This window comes from Epinephelus moara, chromosome 5 (assembly GCF_006386435.1).
Source record: "Epinephelus moara isolate mb chromosome 5, YSFRI_EMoa_1.0, whole genome shotgun sequence".
Lineage (NCBI taxonomy): Eukaryota > Metazoa > Chordata > Actinopteri > Perciformes > Serranidae > Epinephelus > Epinephelus moara.
The window spans coordinates 25,381,685-25,404,513 of NC_065510.1; the positions used below are offsets into that span (position 1 = coordinate 25,381,685).

Below are 22,829 nucleotides of genomic sequence, written 5' to 3' on the forward strand. Positions count from 1 at the left end.
GTTTCCTTGTGGACGAGAAAAGGAGGAGCGCACATTTCCGAGAAGGCGTGTCCTTTTCAAAAATGCAAGAGGCGTTGCTTTGTTGCCAGCCGTTTTCGCCGGTGTGTTAAACACACTTTAGAAAGGAGTGTCCCCAGACTATCAGAAGGCGGAGATCTCTGATTGTCTGGTGGCGAGACTATTGTCACATCAACTAGCGAAATTGAAGAAGGTTAGGGTTAGGGCAGAGAGGTCATGGTTAGGGCTTGTGCTGGCTAATCACAGCACAGTTGGGTAGGACTTGCTATGAAAAGCAGTGGGATCCATAGTAATGCTGCTCATCTTGGACCACTGAGCAAGCTGACATTACAGCTCAGCCGAGGAGGACGCCATTGATATCACTTCTTGTGCTCTCACAAGTCTCTCATCCCTGAGTCTGTGGATTATCTGAAGTAGCCGGGTCATGATTTCTGGAAAGAGACATTACTGCAGAGTTTGTCTTTCCTTTTTTTGTGTGAGTGCCATGTACTTCCATTATATTAGAGAGAAGGTAGACATCTCTACGGCTGATATCACTGATATCACACTCAGCAGCTCACACCAAAAAAATCTAGACTGATAAATAGCACTACAGGTGAGAGGAAAAATCTGTATATGAACTGTCCCTTTAAAGAACGGCCAACATTTCCCAGCTGTTAATTTGCTCAGAAATTCTCCCTTATCAGCTCTGAATGTACAACTATGGATTTTGGCTATATTTAGACTCACAAGTGGTTAAGCTTTTTATGTGCACATGCTTGGTTTGCGATTGGGTTTCATTTGGCTCCATCAGATAACACAGATATTTTTATTGTGTTGATTGGAATCAGATAATTGGACTCAACTCCTTGTGTAATGACTGATGATTCGTTGATTTGACTCCAGGGCCCGGCCCTTATATTCACCAGGGATCCATTAGACACACACACACACACACACACACACACACACACACAGAGGCCTCGCTGTGTGTACGCTTGGCTCGGGGGTAGAGAGATTGCTTATTAATGGAAGTAGGTCATTTGCCCCCTCCTGTCGCTCACACAGAGCTGAGGGGCGGAGCTGCTCTACGCTGAAGATTATTTCAGCAAAGTTATGCACTGGTTTTACACTACGTATACGAATATGTGTATTTTTAAACATAATCTGTGTCTGTGTGAAGGTTGGCACCGCTGCACCATGCTGCTCTGAGTGGTAACAAGGAGCTGATCTCTCTGCTGTTGGAGGCCCAGGCAGCAGTGGATATTAAAGACCATAAAGGTAAAAATACACACAGATCCCAACACAATACAAGTGTCCTCACAACTCACTATATTAACATGAAACAGGCACAAAACACACAAGGCTGGCCAGGAAACAAGCACACACAAAAAAACCCAGGTAAACAAACACATAATTCTGGCTTTCCCTGCGTGACTGATAATACCCTCTTGTGTAATAAAAGGTGAGCTTGTTTGAAATGCAATAAAAAAAAAATCTCTCTGTGTGTAGTATGCGGTGTTTATGAGAGGTGACAGATTTGTGTGCACAGCAAACAATAGACAATAGAAGAGCTTCATGGCTGCAGGACTGTGAGCCAAGTGGAAGCAGAGCAGCAAATATCTCCCTTCTCATACTGGCAGATTCCAGAAGAAGAAGAAATCTCAGGGCAGATGGGAGGTATAATCCCTCCAGGATGTAGGCCTACTGTCTCCACACTTCCAGTCAGCTCAGTCATGCCCAGTGTGGCTCTAAATGGAGGTATACAACTGGCAGGCATCCTTATCAGGTGGCCCACCTCCTTAACTGTCTCAGTGAGGGTGGTAGGGAATCCTTATGGAGGGGACTGGAAAGCTTTTCTTGAGCCAGATATTTCCGTCAGAAGTTGGTGGAGACCAAAACAGAACAAAAAAAAAGAGTGGATATTGGAAACACAACTTGAAATGGATGTTAATGTTGCACTGTGTCTGCTGGATGTGTGACTATTTGCAAACTAATTTGCCATATCAACTGAAGTATGACAATATTTAATGTATCCTCATAAAATGGTTTGTATGATATCAGATAAATAAGCACAGGGATCAGCAATCTTGGGCATGTGTACCACCATTGGCACACCATAGCTTAACAATTTGCATATTAGCACTGAGTATGCAAGAGAGGTTATTTGAAATGTTTAAGGTTGCCCACACATTCATTTGTTGCAGCCCGCTACGATAACTGCTATCTGCTGCCATGCATTGATTTTCTTTTTTTGTAGCTGGACCATTCATTACGAGTGCTACTGGAATACATGTAGCCTACAGTTGGGTTATTCATTGTGCTGAGCACAGACAGAGCAGTAGAATGCCAGGTACAGTGAAAGTGAAACTTAACTGTTCGTTGCACTGGGTCTAAAAGTTTGCTTTCAGTCACTGCACCAGCTGCTTCTCTCATCCATTGATCTGAACTGATCGGCTGTAATCAAATCGACTGATCAGTTGTCCACCCCGCGACTCAAACCCCTCAACTTCCACAGCGCAAGTTTTGTGCTGTGTTCATGGATCCCCACCCGAATATAGAGAGGGGACACAGAATAATACAAAGGGATGGACAGACAGGCAGAGACACACACACAAACAAAAAAGTTTGCAACTTTAACATTGCACTTGCAAGTGTGCGAATGTGACTGACATACCACGTTTGGTGGTCATCGCATAATACTATGATTTGACTGTAAGGGAGGAGCTCTGCTGCTTAAAACCAATGCCTCAAACAACAAAAGGTTAGGAAATACCCCAAATTTTTATGGAGCATTTTGAGGAGCGAGGAATTTACATTATGTTGATATGGCACACTGATTAACAATAAAATTCAATTTAGTTTAGGTATAGTAAAGTAAAGTTACCTAAGTTAGGTTTAAGAAAGTGAAATTATGTGGGTTAGATTTAGGAAAGTAAAGTTACGTAGGTTAGATTTAGCAAAGTAAAGTTATGTAGGTTAAGTTTAGCAAAGGACAGTTACGTAGGTTAGGGTTAGGAAGGTAAAGTTACGTGGGTTAGGTTTAGCAAAGTAAAGTTATGAAGGTTAGGTTTAGGAAAGTAAAGTTACGTAGGTTAGGTATAAGAAAGTAGTTACATTAGTTGGGTATTGTAAAGTAAAATTACATAGATTAGGTTTAAGAAAAAGTAAAGTTACGTGGGTTAGGTTTAGGAAAAAGTGATGTACCTTTAAATAACTTAGAGTTCACTTGGTTTTACGTGGGACAGGAACAGTGGTCTCCTGGGGTTAAGTCCTGTGCTTCTTTGACCCATCCCGCACCCCAACCCTCCTCCTTACGCAGAGTTTTGGTCTTTATACTACTTCCTTCCTTACTATTGTTAAACGCATTGGTCACGTGATAGCAGCCTTCCTGATTACGTGTCTCATACACAAATTATTGGCACATGATTATGTGGGTTATATACGACCTCTGGTGCATTGGGAATTGTAGGTATATATACAAACAGTGCATGAGAACAGCCTGCAGTGTTGTGTCACAGCTTGTTTCCGCTGCCTCCAAAAAGCCAAGAAATCCGTAATTGCTGGTTTAAAATCCAAACCTCATCACACCCATCTACAAAATGTTCTTGGGCAAAATGCCACACTAAGGCCGCTGACCTGAACATCCTGCAGGCCTGGGCTCCAGGACTTGATATCCTGCCCAAAAAGTAATAATAAACGGAAAAGAAGGCAAGCAACTTTGCCAGGATCATCCTGGGAACGGGTTTGAGGGTATTTCCAAAATCAGAGAACTCATTCAGTTCAGTGGTTATCAAATTTCTATGAGAACTTTATTATCCTTATTGGTGCAAAAATAAAAAGTAGGTCCTCTGTAAGTGTAGTGTTTCATGGCTACCACTGCATGCCTAACAAAGCACTATTCCAGACATTCACATGGGGCATATGAATCACAATATCTTAACAGCTGAGCCTTCAGAATGTAAGGATGAACTACCCCATTGACCACTAGAACGGAAATAGGCTCATATCACTTCCAGCAATCCTTTAAAAGAACCTCCTGAATCGAGGCAGTGTCCATTATGTCAAGACATTCCTGAGTTTCCTCCATCTTCAAAAAGGCCCAGTGTCTCTTTTCCCCAGCACAGAGTGAAGTCCTGTCTACTCTTTTTAAATTACCAGAACACTTTCTAGACGTTCTTTGAGGCTGCCTGAGAGTCATTTTCCATAACATGTCTTCATATGCTCAGGCTTTAGCTTCTGTAACTCCTACAGCTGATGTGTCTCTTTATCTTGCCAGCACCTCTCTTCTGAGTCAGGACTCCCTCATGCCAGCCAGGCCTGGAGGGCCTCTTTATTCAGCTTGACGATGTGGCTCATCGCTGGTATTAAGACTGGGGGTCTTGGGTCGCTGCCATGAGAAGCATGCTCACTGCTCCTTACAGCCACTACTACAAATTGGTGTTTAGTGTCTTCTGGTTAGAGGCACTGGTAATGACTCCATGATGGATTTTTGTGCTGTGCTCGGCTGGACTTTGCATCACCTTGCATTTCGTGCACAGGCTGCAATGTCCAGTTTCCTGCAGGGTTCTCGAAGGTCATGTTCAGTCACTTATAGGGGATTTTTTGTCTTGCCCCTTTGTCTAAGGGCAGTTTGTCTGCAACGTCCCATGAGTTTGACGCTTGCACAAACAATAGTCTGACGGTCACAAAGGGTCACAAGCATGTCAGTAACAATAAGATTATATTTCCAGGAGGGGCACTGAGAGTCTGTGCCTGTAAAATATATTACAGAAATGTTTGCATTCATGTGAAGGTGGAAACTAACTACTGTTGTCATTATTAATTCATCTACAGATTGTTTTCCTGATTAATTTAAACATGCAAACATGTTCAACACAAGTTTCCCGTGGTGTCATCCAAAATTGTCTTATTTTGTCCAAAATCTAAAGATGTTTACTCTCATAGAAAAATTAAAAGAAAAGAAAAACGAAATCACACTTGAGAAGCTGGAACCGATGAAGTTTTGCTTTAAACAGTTGATCATGAATTTGCTGATTAATTTTCCATCAGTCAACTAATTGCTTCAGTTTTCAATTTCAGTGGCAGCACTTGGGGTTTAATTGGTTATTAAAACATCATAAACCCAATGAAGTAAATTAGTGATCTTAATAATTGAGTTTAGTGATTCTACTGTAGAAGGTGTTTTGCCTGCTGGATGGTCGCTGCTCTGTCCATAAAATAACAATAGTGTTCGTGTTTGCATGAATTCACGTGTCTTTATATTCTCATTTTCTTGTATCTGTGTGCATGTCCTTGTGGGGTCTTGTACGTCTGTGTTTTATTGTGCTGTCATTGTCGTGTGTGTGTGTGTGTGTGTGTCTTGTGTAGGGATGCGTCCTCTGCATTACGCTGCATGGCAGGGGAAGACTGAACCAATGAAAATGCTGCTGAAGGCAGGCTCGTCAGTCAACGGACAGTCAGATGAAGGACAGATCCCTCTCCACCTATCAGCTCAGCACGGGCACTATGATGGGGTAACTGTGTTTGTGTGCACTGGAGGTGTTTGTGTGTGTGTGCTTCGGTGTGTAGCTCTAGTAGCCGTGTGTGTTTATGTGAGGTGTGTTTATCTGTTTCGTGTGCCTGATGATGCATGATTTGTGATTGCTACAAGCGGGGAAATTCAGAAGTGCCAGTAAGATTTGTGTGTGTGTGTGTGTGTGTGTGTGTGTGTGTGTGTGTGTGTGTGTGTGTGTGTGTTACAGTCGGAGATGCTGCTCCAACACCAGTCCAACCCGTGTATCTCAGACTCAGCTGGGAAAACACCCTTGGACCTTGCCTGTGAATTTGGACGTGTCGGAGTGAGTAGATTTGACTGAAAATCAAAAGATACATAAAGATACATTTTTATTTTTATTTTTATTTTATTTAACATTTATTTAGCAAGGAAAAGCCTCACTTCACTGTGTCTCCTTTAGAGCTATAAAGCGCTGCAAACTGAGAAAACAAATAAAATCAAACAAAATACTGAAACACGTAAACATAATAAAATTCACATAATGTGCTGAAACTTACAGACATACATAATATGAGAAATAACACAAAATATTAGACTTAAAATGCATCCAAAAAAATCCAATTATAAAATCATGAACAAACAAATCATATCAAAAATTATATCCTAGAAAAAAATTAAATGGCACCTTTAAAACAACCCATACTCATTCTTAAACCATAAGACTTTTACACTAATATATTCCAAAATATCAGCAGTCAGAGGAGAGAGCGTGCAGTTTCTGCATCAATGATTCAAATTCACAGAGTAACAAATTTTACATTTGGTTTTACTATAGGGTCCACAAAGTTGGAGCAGCACACATACCAGGGGTATAATGATACATCGATCTGGATCGACAAGAAGATTCACTGATCAACGATTCAATAGTATCGATGTGAGGTGAAAACACTGATACATATCGTCATCTTTAAGATCAGCCTTTATTTTTGACAAGGCATGTCTGTGTCGAACTGCACCTTCCTCCTCAACATTCAAACTGTGCTAGTGGCTTAGTGCCAGGGAGACAATGGTGAGCAGCCAAGAAAAAGACTACACAGACCAAAAGAGTGAAAATTTCATTTTAGAAGGGACACTGAAAATTTGGAATGATACTGTGAAAAAATACAGATTGGAGGGGACAGGAAACTTCTGAGCCTTATCAGCCTTCTCGGACATCCAGGTTTAGACCTGGACATATTATCACATTAAGGTGGAGTGAAAAATGAATCACAGCTATGTGCACACTTGTAGAGGAAATGAGGACTTTTTTAGATATTTTCAGCTGGAACACTTTTATAATATAATTTAATTTAATTTAATTTAATTTTATATACTTTATTAATCCCCAAGGGGAAATTCATATAGAGATTAAAAGAAGAATTTCAGAAGAAGGTAACGTTGTGATAAAAGCATTGACAGGCGCATATAAACTAACTCCCTCCAAAATAGTCATCAAACTGTATAACAGTTGACAAAAATGTAATGTGAAATCGAAATGAGAAGCAGAACTGAATATTAATCTGTCCGGGGATGAGTGGCATACAAAAAAACAATTAGGTAAACAACAGCAGTGCTGAAGACTCTGTGGGCAGGTGAATGCCAATCACTCCCATATACACTCACCAACCACTTCATTAGGTACACCTGTTCAGCTGCTCGTTAACACAAACTCAACACAACTCAATGCATTTAGACATGTAGACATGGTCAAGACGACCTGCTGAAGTTCAAACTGAGCATCAGAATGGGGAAGAAAGGTGATTTAAGTGACTTTGAACGTAGCATGGTTGTTGGTGCCGGATGGGCTGGTCTGAGTATTTCAGAATCTGCTGAAACCATCTCTAGGGTTTACAGAGGATGGTCCGAAAAAGAGAAGATATCCAGTGAGCAGCAGTTCTCTGGGTGAAAATGCCTTGTTGGTGCCAGAGGTCAGAGGAGAATGGCCAGACTGGTTCAAGACGATAGAAAGGCAACAGTAACTCAAATAAACACTCGTTACAACCAAGGTCTGCAGAAGACCATCTCTGAACCAACAACACGTCAAACTTTGAAGCAGATGGGCTACAGCAGCAGAAGACCACACCTGGTGCCACTCCTGTCAGCTAAGAACAGGAAACTGAGGCTACAGTTCACAAAGACTCACCAAAACTGGGCAATAGAAGATTGGAAAAACGTTGCCCAGCACAGAAAATTAGGAGCCGTACACATGGTTTTATCCGCCTGGGAAACTGGGCACTACTCCTGTGTCTCTTCTGTGCCAGCTTTCAAGAGTATTGACTTCTTTTGACACAGCTCCTAATAGAGTTTCATTTTTTTTTTTCTGTGACTAAGCAACCAATGAAATCTTGCCGAATGATAACCTTTCTGGTCGACTAATGTTTGGTTGACTATTAAGGAGCAGCCCGATGATTTACACCCCAATACACACAAGCTCGTTGACGTAGTTCACCGCAGACTTTGGGAACTTTTAATAGACTCCATATTATCCATGGATGTATCCTGTAAATTATAGGCGTGTGTCTGCCTGTTTTTTAGGTGGTCCAGCTCCTGCTCAGCAGTAACATGTGTGCAGCCATGCTGGAACCGAAACCCTCCGACCCCAACGGAGTGTCACCTCTGCATCTCGCTGCCAAGAACGGACACATTGATGTCATACGGTTTGAAAAACTTGTCCTTTGAGTCCCAGTGTGTCAGACTTGTCAGTCTGTCTGTCCATTCGACCGAGTCTTCTTATCGAACCCTAACTCCAGGGTCACGATCATGATGTTATGATCTTTGTATAGTTTTTTTACTTCTGCTTTTATTTGTATTATACTATTTAATTTTTGATTAAATTATGTTATTAAAGGTGCTTTACGAAAAGGGTTGATACTATCATTCTGTGCTGCAGGTTGCTGATTCAGGCTGGTATAGATATCAACAGACAGTCTGAGTCTGGCACAGCACTACATCAGGCAGCCCTCTGTGGGAAGACGGAGGTAGTGCGCCTGCTGCTGGATGTAAGTCCGTCTGTCTCTCTGTCTGTCCGTTTAATGTGTTTACAAAAGCAACTGTTGTTAAAGCCGTCTCCCTCTCCTCAGCCGAGCAAGTTTTACACCTCAGCACTTGGCATTCGTCCCAGCTGAGCTGTGTGATGACGCCTGTGGGATATGTTAGCTTGTTACATAAAAGTGTAGCACAGTGGCTAGCATCCTACCTGTCATGCAATATTCAGACCGGCTCTGTTTAGTTCTTAACCCTTTTGTCACCTTTTTGAAGTTGGTAGCAGTAGGCATGCAGCCACAGCCAGTCTGACACCGAATGCACAGTGTATGTGTATTATGAATTTCATGTTTCAGCTTTGATCATTTTCCTCCTCCACTTTCATCCAGAGCGGTATCAGTGCAGGAGTGAGAAACACTCTGAGTCAAACCGCCCTGGACATCGTTAATCAATTCACCACCACACAGGCCAGCAGAGAGATCAAACAGCTACTGAGAGGTAAGAACCACCAGTAATACAACTTCATCTAGTCTCACAATCCAATACCAAGATATCCTCAGGCTGGAATCACCAATATTGATACAGATACTTTTTAATAAGCCCATTAATGATGGTTAATGTACTGTGATGTATAAGGGGCAAGCTCTGAGTGTATTTTTTAATCATTTCATTTTGCTGTATTCTATTATTTACTAAATTACACAGTTGTGAGAGGGCAGTTTGAATGGATCAATAAAAAGCAGAGAAGCAAACAGTGCATGCACCCCACACCTGCTGCCTTCCTCTATTATCTCCTGCTCCCTCCTGACTTTCTGCTCTACTTTATCCTACTACCTGAAACTCTGCAGTTGCTCTTGTCCTCTACTTGACTCCACTCAACTCCACTGCTCACTCAATTCTTAATCTCTATACTCTTGCTCTGTAGATGCTTCAGCTGCGATGCAGGTGCGTGCACTGAAGGATTACTGCAACAACTACGACCTTACCAGCCTCAACATCAAAGCTGGAGACATTATCACGGTACATGGAGCTGATAGTTGTCCCCAAAACACAGCAAATTTACCAACCACCTTTCAAAGTGCTGCACAAAAGATAAGCAGTGTAGCTATTTATAGTCTTTAAATGTACATGTGGACACTGGAAGTAGCTTCTGTGTAACTTTTGCTCAGAGCCAGCTGTACCAGATCTCTATAAGTTCAGACTTTGCCTAGTTATGATGGTGTATCACTAGATGGAGATAAACATATCACTAAATTAAAATGGATTGCACCACACAAACTAGTTCTGACATAGAGATTAGTTGTGACTAATTACTAAAACCATTAACTGCCAGGTGTAAATGATGCGTCGCTAACTGAAATAAATGACAAAGCTAACGCTAGCTTGCTAATATATGACCCTCAGCCCAACTGCCAGAGGAAAATGCTGGTGTTGTACATTTCTGCATACAACAAATACATAAAATTTACTTGTTTCATATGCATCATATCGACACCTCTAAAGTGATGTAGCAGGATGAGCTGACTTTGTCATCATGAGATGGAGGAGATGGTGGATACCATATCACCTAGGCAAGACACCTGCCAAGCTGCATACTGCGGTTCGAGACCAACAACAAAACCTTTTGTGATTTTTATCAGCTCTTTAGGCACCAAATGCGGGTGTTTTGTTGACATGTCGCTGTTTATCCAGTGGGGATAGTGTCAGGAAAAGTGGTTGTTCCCCCCACAAGCAGGTACCTTAAGCCAAAACATGATCTTTTTCTAACTAAAAGCAGGTTTTTTAGCTTAAACCTAACCACATGTTAACTGCAGTGCTGTCGGAAGATAAAATTTCTACATAATAACATGTACATTTAACTTATAAGTGATTTGCTTAGATGTATGATGCCAACATTTTTTCTGCAATTGGATCATTATATTGGAGAGTAAATGAGATCATATGAAATATAGTCGATACTTAAAGTGCTGTTTTTTTTTTTTTTTTAATTGGTTTATAGAGGCAATATGAACATATGTAAACAAAATCCAGAACCAGATGAACATAAACACCTTAAGCAAAAAAAAAGAGGGGGGGGCAGGTAAATAAATAAGAGAATAGATTTTAAATAGATAGATCAAGATTGTTGAAACAAGGCATATATGTAGAGACAGCGGGGGGCTGCTAGTCACATCATAGTGTTTCTGATACTTATCAACCAAAGTCTAATGTTTGAGACATACCAACCATTTTGTCCCAGTCTCAATGAAAGTTTCCTTCTGGGTTCTCAAACTGAAAGTAAATCTTTCCATTACATACTGTAGATATTATAAACCAAGTCAATCCATTCATCAATACTAGGCATTTCTTTTTTCACCCATTTCTTGATAGGGATTTCTTACATGCCACCAATAGTATTCTTAGCAGATATTTATCCTTTTTCCTCCATTCCAGTTCCTCCAGTCTAACTTTAAGTGCTGTTTGATATTGATGTAAACTGGGAAACTCATGATTACTTTTTCCAAAAATAACCTCAAATTACAGAAAGTGCAAGAACATCAGTGTCAGGTCATCTTAATCAGATATTTCACACTCTTTCTTAAAGAGAAACAACACACTAAATATTATGTTTTGTGCTGCACACATAGCTGATTGATTCATCACACCTGGTAGTATCTGTCTGTGTCTGTATCCGTTCTGTGATGCACTCATGTCAGTAGCAGTGATGATAGTCAAGGACTGAAACGTTTGCTGCTGTTTTTATGCTTTTTGTGCACCAATTTTCCAAATAAATTGTGATTTTCTGCCATCCTTGCTGCACACATAATCACATAATATTCTTTTTGGTTTATGATGTTAATACAGGTGATTTTTTTTCCAACAAATGTAGTTAACCTGTTAACTTAGGTTCGGGAGCAGAACCACGCCTCAACCACACCTCTAATCACCTGCCAAGCCTACTTATACTGGGTCAACCCATTCTACCCTGTTTGTCTCAAGATTTCTCGACCCACCCTCCCTTTCCTTTCCCTTCATCCTTCCAACTTCTGACCTCATCCCTACCCTCATCCCTTCATCCCCTCATCCCATCATCCTCCTACCTCATCCCTACCCTCATCCCTTCATTCCCTCATCCCTTCACCCCTTCCTTCCTATTCAATCCGGTGCATACCTCTCCCATGACTCATTCTAGGCACTGTCTGGGGGCCAGTGATCAGCTCGGGTGGATTATGCCTGAGACGGAACCCCCACACTGAGTCTCCCTCCGCCCGGTCTCCAATACATCCTCCCAGACCAGCCTAACAGATGACATCTTCCCTCTACCTCACCCACATCCATTCATCTATTCTCAACATTCAATAACTCCTGTATTCCATTAAACCTTTAAACGACATATTGTTGTGGCGTGGTCCTTGCTAGTGAATACACATATTTTGTGTAGTTTCTGCTCAAAATTACCTTGAATGTGTCATGTGTTGCTCCCCCACTCCTCTCTCTGTCTCTCTTTTGAAATACTATGGTTTGAGTTTGGTGTCTTCACCCTTTAACTGCACACTAACTCTAAAAGACACATATTCTTCCATGTGCACAGATGTAAATAAAGCAAAGTCTCCATTTACAAACGATGCCCCGCTTTAAAACGGTTATTTTTGGCAGCTATGTTACAGCTCATGATGCTACAGTGACTCTATAGCTGATTGCTGTTGGCTGGATGGTGCTACACGTGTTTCCTAGCAACCTGCTTAGACATCATTAGGGTTTTTATTAGCTAAGACATACAGTATCTAAAGTGTTACCTGATTATGTAAATCATAAGTGAGTTTAGGTGGTGCAGCCCAATCCAGATATTGATTTCAAAGTGTAAACAGGTTATAATCTTGTATTTGTGTGTCGACAGGTTTTGGAGCAGCACTCTGATGGCCGATGGAAAGGCTGTATTCATGACAACCGCACAGGAAATGACCGTGTGGGCTACTTCCCCTCCAACATGGTGGAAGTCATCAAGAGGGCAGGTGACCACCCACATCACAGCTGTGTGTGTGTGTGTGTGTGTGTGTGTGTGTGTGTATGGGTGGGAGGATGTGTGTGTGTGTGTGTGTGTGTGTGTGTGTGTGTGGGTGCGCGCTTACGCATGTGTGTGTGAGTTCAGCAGCTGTTCTGCAGCTATAGCTGATCATTAGTTGTAGCTAGCTGCAGCATCATCAGCCTCTTTAGGCTGTTTTTCCCAACCTGTCAATCATCTCCATTGATCAGTACTGTCCCTTATTGGCTGTCAGCCCTCCTCCCTCCTTCCTCCTCCCTCCCTCTATATTTCTGCTCCTTCTGTCACCCTCCCTAATAAATAAACCCGTCCAGCCAACCCGCTCTGCTAGACTGTGATGCCTTTGTTCATATTGTTTGTTTGCTTTGTTGCTGTAGTGATATTATATTTTAATTTATAAAGATATATTCCCTGTGGATATATGGATGTATTTTTTTCTCATATTTTGATTTTAATCAGTTATTGTTTTGTACATTCTCAGATATGATTAGAATTTTTTTGTTTCAAGTTGACTGATCAGTTGTTGTTGTTGTGTTGTTGTTGTTGTTTTGCACCTCCCTCCTCCTGGCTCGTGTCCAGGTCACTCCCCCTCCCAGCAGTGCCACACCCTCCTGCTCCGCAGGCCCAACCCCTGTCCCATTGCCACGGTCAACGGACACTCATACCCCCCCTCCAAAGTCCTCCCCCTGCATCTGCCTCCCCCTCCTCCCCTTCACCCTGACACACAGTCCCTCCCTCGGTTCTCCTCCTTTGGGTACGTTCCTCTTCCCATCTCTCCTCCTTCTCTGTCTAATCCTCCTCTGTCCACTCCTCCTCCTCCTCCTCCTCCTCCTCCTCCTCTCTCCACTTCTCAGGAGCAGCAGAGTCAGACAGGTACATACTGTAGTATCACTATAAATCACAGATAAGCATCCTTTCCACTACATATAGAATATGTTATCTATCAGCTTGTTACAGCACTTCACTGCAACTACATGTGTATACACATATATATATGTGCCTGTGTGTGTGTGTAAATGTAGTTAAGTTATTTATGTACTGAAGATATATATATTAAAGGATCAGTTCACCCTAACGACAAAAAGTTATATTATCCCATTACTTTTAGTGGCGTCTGTCTAGCCATGCCAACAGATTTCATATCAGGTGTTTTCGGACTGAACAGTTCAGAGGACTTCCTGAGAGGAGCGGCCCACTTGAGAGCTCCCTCGAAAACTACATACCTTCAAGGACATTTTTTGTGTTTGCATTTATACCACCAATAGGAACGCAAACTGTAACCTGGCTGGCAGGTGGTGTAGCAACGTCACTTTTGTCAAAATCGTGTTGTATTTCCACCATCACATATGCTCAGTAAAGCCAGGACTTCACTGTCGGTCCATTTATGTTTTCCTTAGGGCTGTCAAAAATAACTCATTAATTTTTTTTTACATTAAAAAGGCCACAGTGGCTTTGTCAAATGATGGAGGCAGATGAGACGATGCTGCTAAGCCCCATGATTGGAACATTTAAAAAATGCCCAGATCAAACTGTTGATAGGAGCACCGTTCTCTGCAGTTTCTGCAATAAGGAATTTTCGTACCATCGGAAAACTAAAAGCCTGAAATATGACCTCAATGCAGAGCATTTAGCAGCGAACCCAGAGGTCCAAGCTAGCACAGCTAGCTGACGCTAGCACTAGTAGTTAGCCTCATCAAGCTACACTTGACCAGGCGTCCAGACACAAACTGAGTCAGTCTATCTGTGACCTTCTAACTAACTCCCCATGAAAATGGACTGCAGACCAGTTTTGGTGGTCAAGGACAGGGGGATAATTGTGTCCAAAATCCAGCAGCTTTCCTCGGACACATCTGCTGAAATTCATTTGAATTAAAAAATTGTATATATCTCAACAGCAAAAACTGATGTATGCAACTAATTCAGACCAATTATTCACAGAGCATGTCATTGATTAGATAAATTTTTTTAATCACTTGACAGCCCAAGTTTTCTTCCTTTTTTGTTACAAGCTGTCATTTGTGTTTTGTCTTGTCTCTTGTTTGCATTTAAAAAGCACTGGTTGCTTGCCCAGTGCTGCGTTGGCTGTGTTTGACCAATGAACATATAGCCTACTTACATCACTCGTGGTTCCTCTTGTGCAGAGAGAGTACCTACTCTGAAATAGGAGCTAAAACATCCCTTAAAATGACGTTTAAAGAACTACAATTGTTCTTAGTTTTTGAGGTACGGACACAACAGAACAGGAGGTTACAACTATGAAAATGTTCCTCTGAAAACACCTATTAATTCATTTGGAGCTACTCTTAAGTGAAAACCATCCAGAAATATATCTGTGGATAATCCTAATTGACTTTTTCTTTCAGTTTTGAAAACATATTTTTTTCACATGGCATCAATTCACTTTTATTGCACTCGAATGGCTTTCTTGTAATTTGAGTGAACTGACCCTTTAAATGAAATACAAAATGTTAAGACACCATTTATAACTTACACATACTGTTTATATCATATAGAAAGTTTAAGAGGCATTTTTCGTGAATTTATATAAGATGTCCTGTAATTTAGCTTGAATCATTGAGTGTTTTATTTAAATTAAAGTCTTTATGTTTTGCTTGTCTGCACAATATGAACAAATATTGTTCAGACAACGTTATGATGAATCTGCCTGAGAGAACTGTGGGGCTTTACAAGTCTCAGTTATTAACCCTCAGAGGTGGTGCATCCACTATGAATAATAATGTGTTTATGGCTGTGTGGGTGAGTGAGTGTATCTATGTGAGTGTTTGCTGGTGTTCTTAAGACTTAAACACATTTATGTATGAAACTATATCACATACATTATCATATGAGTCTGTGAAGCTGATGATTAGTTGCTGTACTTTTGGATTTAAGAGCTTTCTTTAAACAATAAGTAGAATACTGGCAGTAACAAATGTGTGTGTGTGTTTGTGTGTGTGTGCATTTGTGATTGTGTGCGACAGGTTCGCGGACTGCAGAGCTGAGTCCTCAAGGCTCTCCGACTCTGGGACACCAGAGCAGCACCACTGAGGACATTTGGGTGCTGCGTAAACCGCTGGCAGGTAAACTCACCAAGTGTGTTTTTGGGTATCAGTGTGAAACTATATATATCCCCCTGCTCCTGCAATGTGTGTGTTTGTGTGCAAAGGTGGCGAGCGCAGTGGCAGTGTGGGCAGTCTCGGCAGCGTTCGGTCATCCAGCAGCTTGCAGAGCTCTGGAAACACACATGTCCTGACCACCCCTGCACCCAGTCCACACCCGGCACCCACACCAGGCGTCAACACACACGGCCTTAACGCTCCGGGCCTGCACGCACAAGCTGAAGGGGTGAAGGTAACACACTCGTTGTCTCTTTATTTGAGTGCATGTGTTTGCACGAGTTTACATCACATTGTTGCTGGATCTCTGCAGAAGAACAAGCACGTCATTTCTGGGAAACGGCAAAACGTTTTCAGGAAACAAACGGAAGTGTAGTTATCAGGTTAACCACAATTCTGTTTCCTGCTCAGTTTGTTCTTCCGTTGGAAAGAACAGTAGCAGTTTTTTTTTCCCAACAGTAGACCAGGTGCATTTAGACGATGGCTTCCTGGCTTATTCTTTTTTATCAGTCACAGATGGAAATTAAACCTCCAGCATCAACTATGTTTGCCTGGACAAACTGTAAAAGCTAAATTCTAGTGTATCTATTCCTAAATATCTTTTTGCACCTCACCCACTCATTTGTGTTAGATTAGTTGTGCTAGATTGTGTAACCATCTCTGAAAAGTATGCTTCAGATTTCAGCACCAATATATGAACAGTGTATCTGTATAATGTTGGTTAACAAATGCTGTGTGGAAAAGTAACCACAGTGACAGCAGTCCTTAACCTCACACTCAAATGTGATTGTCTTGGTGTCAGTCACGCTAAACTTAATTTGTGTAACCCTTTACTGTTGATATTTAATATTTGTATGATTTGAACCCCATGAAGTTGTACTTAAACCGAAGCTTGCATGTGTCGTGCATGGTATTTGAGCACAAGTATTACATGTATGACAGATGATAAATATCACACGTTGGCTCCTACAACAACACAAACCTGCCAGTTAGAGTCCAAATATTGAAGTATCTCTATCGCAAAGGTGTGTACTTGAGCGACATGACCTGGACTCGAGTCAGAGTCACAAATTTAATGACTTTAAACTTGACAAAATCAAAAAAGACTTGCACCTAGATTTTGATTTTAACACCAGTGACTCTTGACTTCACTTGGACTTGAGCCTTTCAATTACTTCCCACGCCCAATTAATAACAATTCAGTCAGGAACACTCTCGTCATAGCTTTTACAGTTTATTGCGACAAATGGAAATATAGTTATGATTGGCTCTGAGGGCTCAGCTCTTGAGGTGCTCCCTGGTTTAGACAAGCAGCATGCTGTGTCAACACAGGGAGCGCAATGCAGAAAACCCCCAGGGTATACTGAAGTGGGCCCAAGCAAGACATTAAATACCATTTGAATCTTAGAGCCACGTTAGGACTCCGAATTAGAAAGGTAGAGGCTGAGGTGGTGGAGGTAAAGTTTTGCCAGCAGCAGCAGCAGCAGCAGTCCCTATTACTAGCCTAGCATAGCCTAGCATAGTTCTTCAGATGTGTAAAGTTGTGAGTATTATTTTAACAGGATAAAGTGGTGTTGTGTCGGTATGCCGGTTGCCATAATCCTTGAGTATCTTAACTCTCTGTCTCTGATGCGCTGTCTGTCAGAACTAGATCAAATTAATGATTCATAATTGATATATGATCTGAAGTCTAAACAAGTAATATTCATACTGATTTAAATGAACAATTTGATTGTATTCCCTGATCTTTGCTGAGCAACAGTTTTGTGTGAAAGGAATTAAAGGCCTGTCCCAAATATAGGCCTGTTGATTTCAGTGATTTAACCAAATAATAGCCCGGGCTACTAATTGAAGTTTTATGGTACTGTTACTCTGTTGTTAATTAAAATGGCTCATTATTACTTGTTTAGGACTCAAAATTCAAAGTTTTGGACTCTGGACTTGATTTGAAACTTGTCGTGACTCGGGGCTTGAGTGCAAAGACGAGACTAACTTGTGATTCGCAAAACAATGACTTCCTCCCACCTCAGCTTTATTGCATTTTATTTTCTTTGGTATCTTTCTTCCACTGTCTGATGTGCTCTCATTTCATACTCTGTAATGTCACCCTGCAGGTCTGTTCTCTAACACCTTTAGCTCACTCTAAATTTAATATTATCACCGGATACAACTGGTCTATTTTTGGGTAAAGCCTTAAAAAATACTGAAATATCAATTAGCCAAATTGGATGGTGCCCCCATATTATGTTGGAGGGATAGCGTCTATTTTAAGAAGTATTTATTCTGGGATTTCTGCTGCACCTGTGTTGGTAAACTGCAGGAGGGAGAGGGTCAGGATCTGGCTGTTATATGTGCACTTAGTCCACTGAGCTGAGTCACAAGGCTCCGCTGGGATTTGGATGATTATGCTTGAGTAAATGTTTCATTCTGTATGTGTGTGTGTGTGTGTTTGTGTTTTAGCTCCTGGCCACCGTGCTATCCCAGTCAGTAAAAGCCAAGGAGCATCTCTTGGAGCAGTCGCAGTCTGTTGAGCAGTCAGCGAGTAAGCACACAAACTCACCCAAACGCAACATAAAAGCTCCGGCTTTACTTGAAGTGATAATTTGTGCCATTTTTAATTTAATTTAAAAGGGGTTTTGCCATCTGCTAATTGATTTAATCACATACAACAAAGTCTATCCTCACCTCCTGAAATGTACACCACTGATGCGGTGATTAAAAAAAGCATTCAGTCTGTAGTAAAGTGATAACAGTTTTAAAAGATCAAGGCGGTGTTCACCAGTACAACAAGTGCCTCAGGGCTCGTTTTGATTGCTGCTTTTATGAATGTTTTTTTTCTTTTCGTCATTTCATTTTTTGTCAACCTGGCTCTCTAAAGACCACCTGTCTGTTCATATCAGACACAAGCAGCATTCCCCGCCCCCGTCCTTGAATAATAGTAATTTGACTTGTTATTTATTTATAAGAGCAGCTCTCAAACACTGTTCCAAACAGCCAGGGACAGGTCGCTCTGTCTTGGGAGTAATGCCTTTTGGTTCTCAGGAATTTGTGTTTTTCGCTTTAGCTGTTTGTACTAAGCAGAATGTGTAATTTGCCTGAGCAGCATTAGCCACCACAAATCAGATCGCAAAAAATCTAAATGCTTCACTTTAACATGCAAAGAAAAAGACAAATACAGAAGGATGACATCAGCCTTAAGTGGGATTTATAGTTGTGCGGCAGACCCTACGCCGTATCCTACGCACTTCACCTACACGGTTGTGACCATTTATACTTGTGCGGTGGAGTGTCTGTGTCACTCTGCAGTTACACCTCCAAAACACTGGTTGGTGGCGGGGTTTCTGTGAAGTGCTGTGAAGTGTAGTTAATTTAAAACACACATTAAACACACATTAAACATGGCTTAATAGAGACAATTTCAAACACAAGTACACTAATCAGCTTCACTATAACTCGCAGCATTCACAGACAAAGCACCTGTCTTTATCTGGACACATTTCCCCCATAAATACAGCATGCTAATGTTATTAGCACAAGCCTATGGCATTTTACATTGTATTGATTAGCGTAGCAGCTAGCGATCTTTTCCTCTTCTCATATAAAACCAGGGACAACAGCAACATTTAATGAAGGTAACGGTACATAATTTTGCTCCATTACAACTCACAAGGTTCACTGACAAAACAACTTACTTATGCTAAACACGTCTTCCAAACAAATATAACGTGCTAACATTATTAGTGCCAGCTTATGACATTTTACAGTACATTGTATAAATTAGCCTAGCGACAAGCGAAGATTTCCTCTGCTCATATGAATCCAGGATAGATCCCGAAGTATAAATCCCTGAAGGATAAATTACACACAGGACTTAAAATGCTACTTTTGTGGAGGCTTTATTGTCTTCACAATTTTTCTTACCTGTGAAATCAAAGTAAATAAAAGCTTTGTTTCTACTGAGGGAAATGGTGTCAGCTTACAAAAGTAGACAGGAGGTCTGCATCACCGCGACGTGTAGTTACATTTATGGGAAGGCGTACCACAGGCTACGGTGTAGGTAACATGTAAAACTCCAGTAAATCTGCTGAAAAATTAAAAGATGTCACTTTAAAAATGATGTTGTTAAAAATTCTTCAAGTTTACACCTGCAGGTTTTGCCATCATTATACTAACCACAGCCTGATGTGTATTACATAACCCTATTAAGGATTATATTGGAGCAGGGCCCACTTATAACCTGTTAAACTTCATTACTGACAAAGCATTGACATGTTGTAAGCAGCTGCACTTTTCTTTATTTGAATATTTGCTTGGGGCTATGGAAAGTCTTACATAAACAGTGTGTCTGTAAAATATGTTTTATATATTTATATACACATATAATGTGTTGTAAAGACATTTATATGGCATCTCGGGTATTCCACTTAAATCTGGGCACCGTGCTTTTAGTTGTAGTTGATTTATGAATCTCACTTTGAAAGAAGCATATAAATTAGCATATTTTAGTCTGCTGTCATTCCACTGGTTCAAGTGATATGTGGGAAGTGTAGTGCTAAAACACCCCCACCGAGCCAGCCATCCCTGAATGCTGTTGCCAAAGTTATTACGAAGGACTACACAGGCAATATAAACCCAACTTGATTTAATTTCTCCACTGCTTCTCATCCTCAAAGACTGCACTTGATCACTAGATAACACAGTTTCTTGGCTTTGCATCAAGGCAACATTTCAATTTCCTGGTTCCTTAAGTTGTTAATAATTTATCAGGACAGAGGAGATCATAAAAAGCTGTCTGTTTGGTAAATAATTAATCAGATGTAACTGCAAACATTTGAACTCATAACTGAATGACAACACCAGTTAAGCATCTCTCATTTTCTATGATCAAGGAAGTGCAGTGATTGTTTTCACTTTCACTGTAATTTGTATATTATTACATGTTATATTACATCATAAATAAACTCTGCTCTAATATATTATGAAGGAACTTAAGAGCCCAGAAATGAAAACACTACTCAGATAAGCATTTTGGGGAATTGTTTATGTGAAAATGTGTTCTAATTACCAAAATATGAAAGAATGAAATAACAGAGTGGTCCTTTACTGCTAAAAGTAATATATTTTATTCTTTTCTCTCTTGTTTTTCTCCCATGTCTCACCTCTCCACCTTCCCTTCAAGGCTCCTCCAGTTGCACAGTTCATGAACAGCGGTCATTTGAGCGGAAGGCAGAGGAGGATGATGGGAAAGTGAGTTCTTGGATGGCAGATTGGTTCACCTTGGAGCCTCCTCTTTCTGTTTTTTTTCCTGTTACCTCTCAACCAGTGCTTTGGCTTGAGAGAAGGTGATCTACAAGGGTGGGCTCAGTGGTCACAGTGAGGCGTCTGCCAGGGTGGTTGTGTTGCACCTGAACAGACGACACCATGGGGATGGGCATGTGAGTGTGTCACCATGGAGACAGGCAGAGTGACAGACACATCGAGGAGTCAGTTGCTGTCTTGCCTTCTGTCCCTCCACCCACCCCCCCTGTCCTCACACCACACTGAGACACCAGGCACCCACATGCTGCCACTCTGCTCTAGAACCTGCCAGCAGCGCTGCGTGTACTGTGAAGCTAAGGGTTAAATTCTCTGTGTGTGATCTAGAAGCAGGCAGGTAACGTTTTCTAGAATCAAGCAGTCAGCAGTTACCAGGCAACAGACGTGTTCTGTCATAGAGGAGAAAGCAGTAGTATTCTTAGTTTATCTTCATTGGTTGATCTCATCCAACAACCTTTGACACTGAATTCATTCACAGACTATAACATGGATACCAGTGGTTTGACCTGTAAGGGAGCGATCACATCGAGATGAAACGCTAGAAACGCGACGCCAGTAAAACCATTGTTTTCCTATGATACGGCTCGTCTGACTGGCGTTCAAGCGTCTTTTTAGACTGGCGTTTTTCCGGCGTCTTTTTAGACGCTTCTTTTTAGATGCGCGTAGACGCTGAAAAGTTAAAATATTTTCAACTTTTTGAGTGTCAGACGCCAATAGCTAGTGCGCATTGAATAAGCGTTTCAAGCGTCTTTGAAGCGTCCACGTCTCTAGCGTCTCATTTCAGTGTGATCACCCCCTTAGAATGTGTCAGCCCAGATAAGAAAACATTCTTTCCCACTCACCCAAAGGGAAATAATGTGTATTCTAGAGAGATCCATTTGTAGTATTATTACTGAAGACCCTGAAGTGATCTTACCGCTCTATTATGAGTTTCAGAACAAGTTTCCATTTCTTGCTGGTAAAAATTTCCTAGCTTTTGGTGTAGAGTAGGATCAAATTTTATATGAATACAATGGAAGTTTCTTTGCTGTTTTCTAGAACAGTCTTCTCCTCTGTGTTCTAGAGCAAGCTGCTATATTGTGTTCTATAGACTTCTTCCCTGGATCTAGAGCAGGCTACTATGTTGTGTCCCATAGACTTCTCTCCTATATTCTTGAGCTGGCTGCTATGTTATGTTCTATAGACTTATCTCCCATAGTCTAGAGCAGGCTGCTATGTTGCTTTCTACAATAGTTTTCTGCCCTGTGTTCTAGAGCAGGTTATGCTGTTGTTTTACAGACTTCTCCCCTGTGTTCTAGAGCTATTCTAGAGTTTATTCTAGACTCCTGTATTCTAGAGCAGGCTACTAAGTTGTTTTCTAGAACAGTCTTCTCCCCTATGATCTAGAACAGACTGCTATGTTATGTTCTATAGACTTATCTCCCATAGTCTAGAGTAGGCTCCTATGTTGAGTTGTATATTAGTTTTCTCCCCTGTGTTCTAGAGCTTGCTGCTATGTTATGTTTTATAGACTTTTCTGCTATATTATAGAGCTATTCTAGAGTTTATTCTAGACGCCTGTGTTTTAGAGCAGGCTTCTATGTTAAGATTTTTGGACTTGTCTCGTATATCCTAGAGCTATTCTAGAGTCTATTCTAGACTTCTATGTTATATACGTTCTTTCCCACTTACCCAAAGGGAAATAATGTCCACTCTAGAGAGATCCATTTATAGTGTTATTACTGAAGACCCTGAAGTGATCTTACCGCTCTATTATGAGAAGAATAGGTTCCCATTTCTTGCTGGTAAATATTTCCTAGATTTTTGTACAGAGTAGGGTCACATTTTAGAGGAGTACAATGGAAGTTTCTTTGCTGTTTTC

General features: G+C 41.1%; 1 protein-coding gene across 1 annotated transcript in view; it reads left to right on the forward strand.

Moving 5' to 3' along the window:
- The window catches only part of LOC126390944 (caskin-1-like), a 52,441-nt gene that overhangs the window by 15,276 nt on the left and 14,336 nt on the right, over nt 1–22,829 (forward strand). The window contains exons 3-14 of the mRNA XM_050045465.1: nt 1,181–1,278; nt 5,368–5,513; nt 5,742–5,837; nt 8,069–8,190; nt 8,424–8,532; nt 8,905–9,013; nt 9,441–9,535; nt 12,393–12,507; nt 15,518–15,616; nt 15,703–15,887; nt 18,113–18,194; nt 20,832–20,899. Of these exons, the coding sequence (XP_049901422.1) occupies nt 1,181–1,278; nt 5,368–5,513; nt 5,742–5,837; nt 8,069–8,190; nt 8,424–8,532; nt 8,905–9,013; nt 9,441–9,535; nt 12,393–12,507; nt 15,518–15,616; nt 15,703–15,887; nt 18,113–18,194; nt 20,832–20,899 (1,324 nt within the window). The remainder of the gene's footprint in view (nt 1–1,180; nt 1,279–5,367; nt 5,514–5,741; nt 5,838–8,068; nt 8,191–8,423; nt 8,533–8,904; nt 9,014–9,440; nt 9,536–12,392; nt 12,508–15,517; nt 15,617–15,702; nt 15,888–18,112; nt 18,195–20,831; nt 20,900–22,829) is intronic.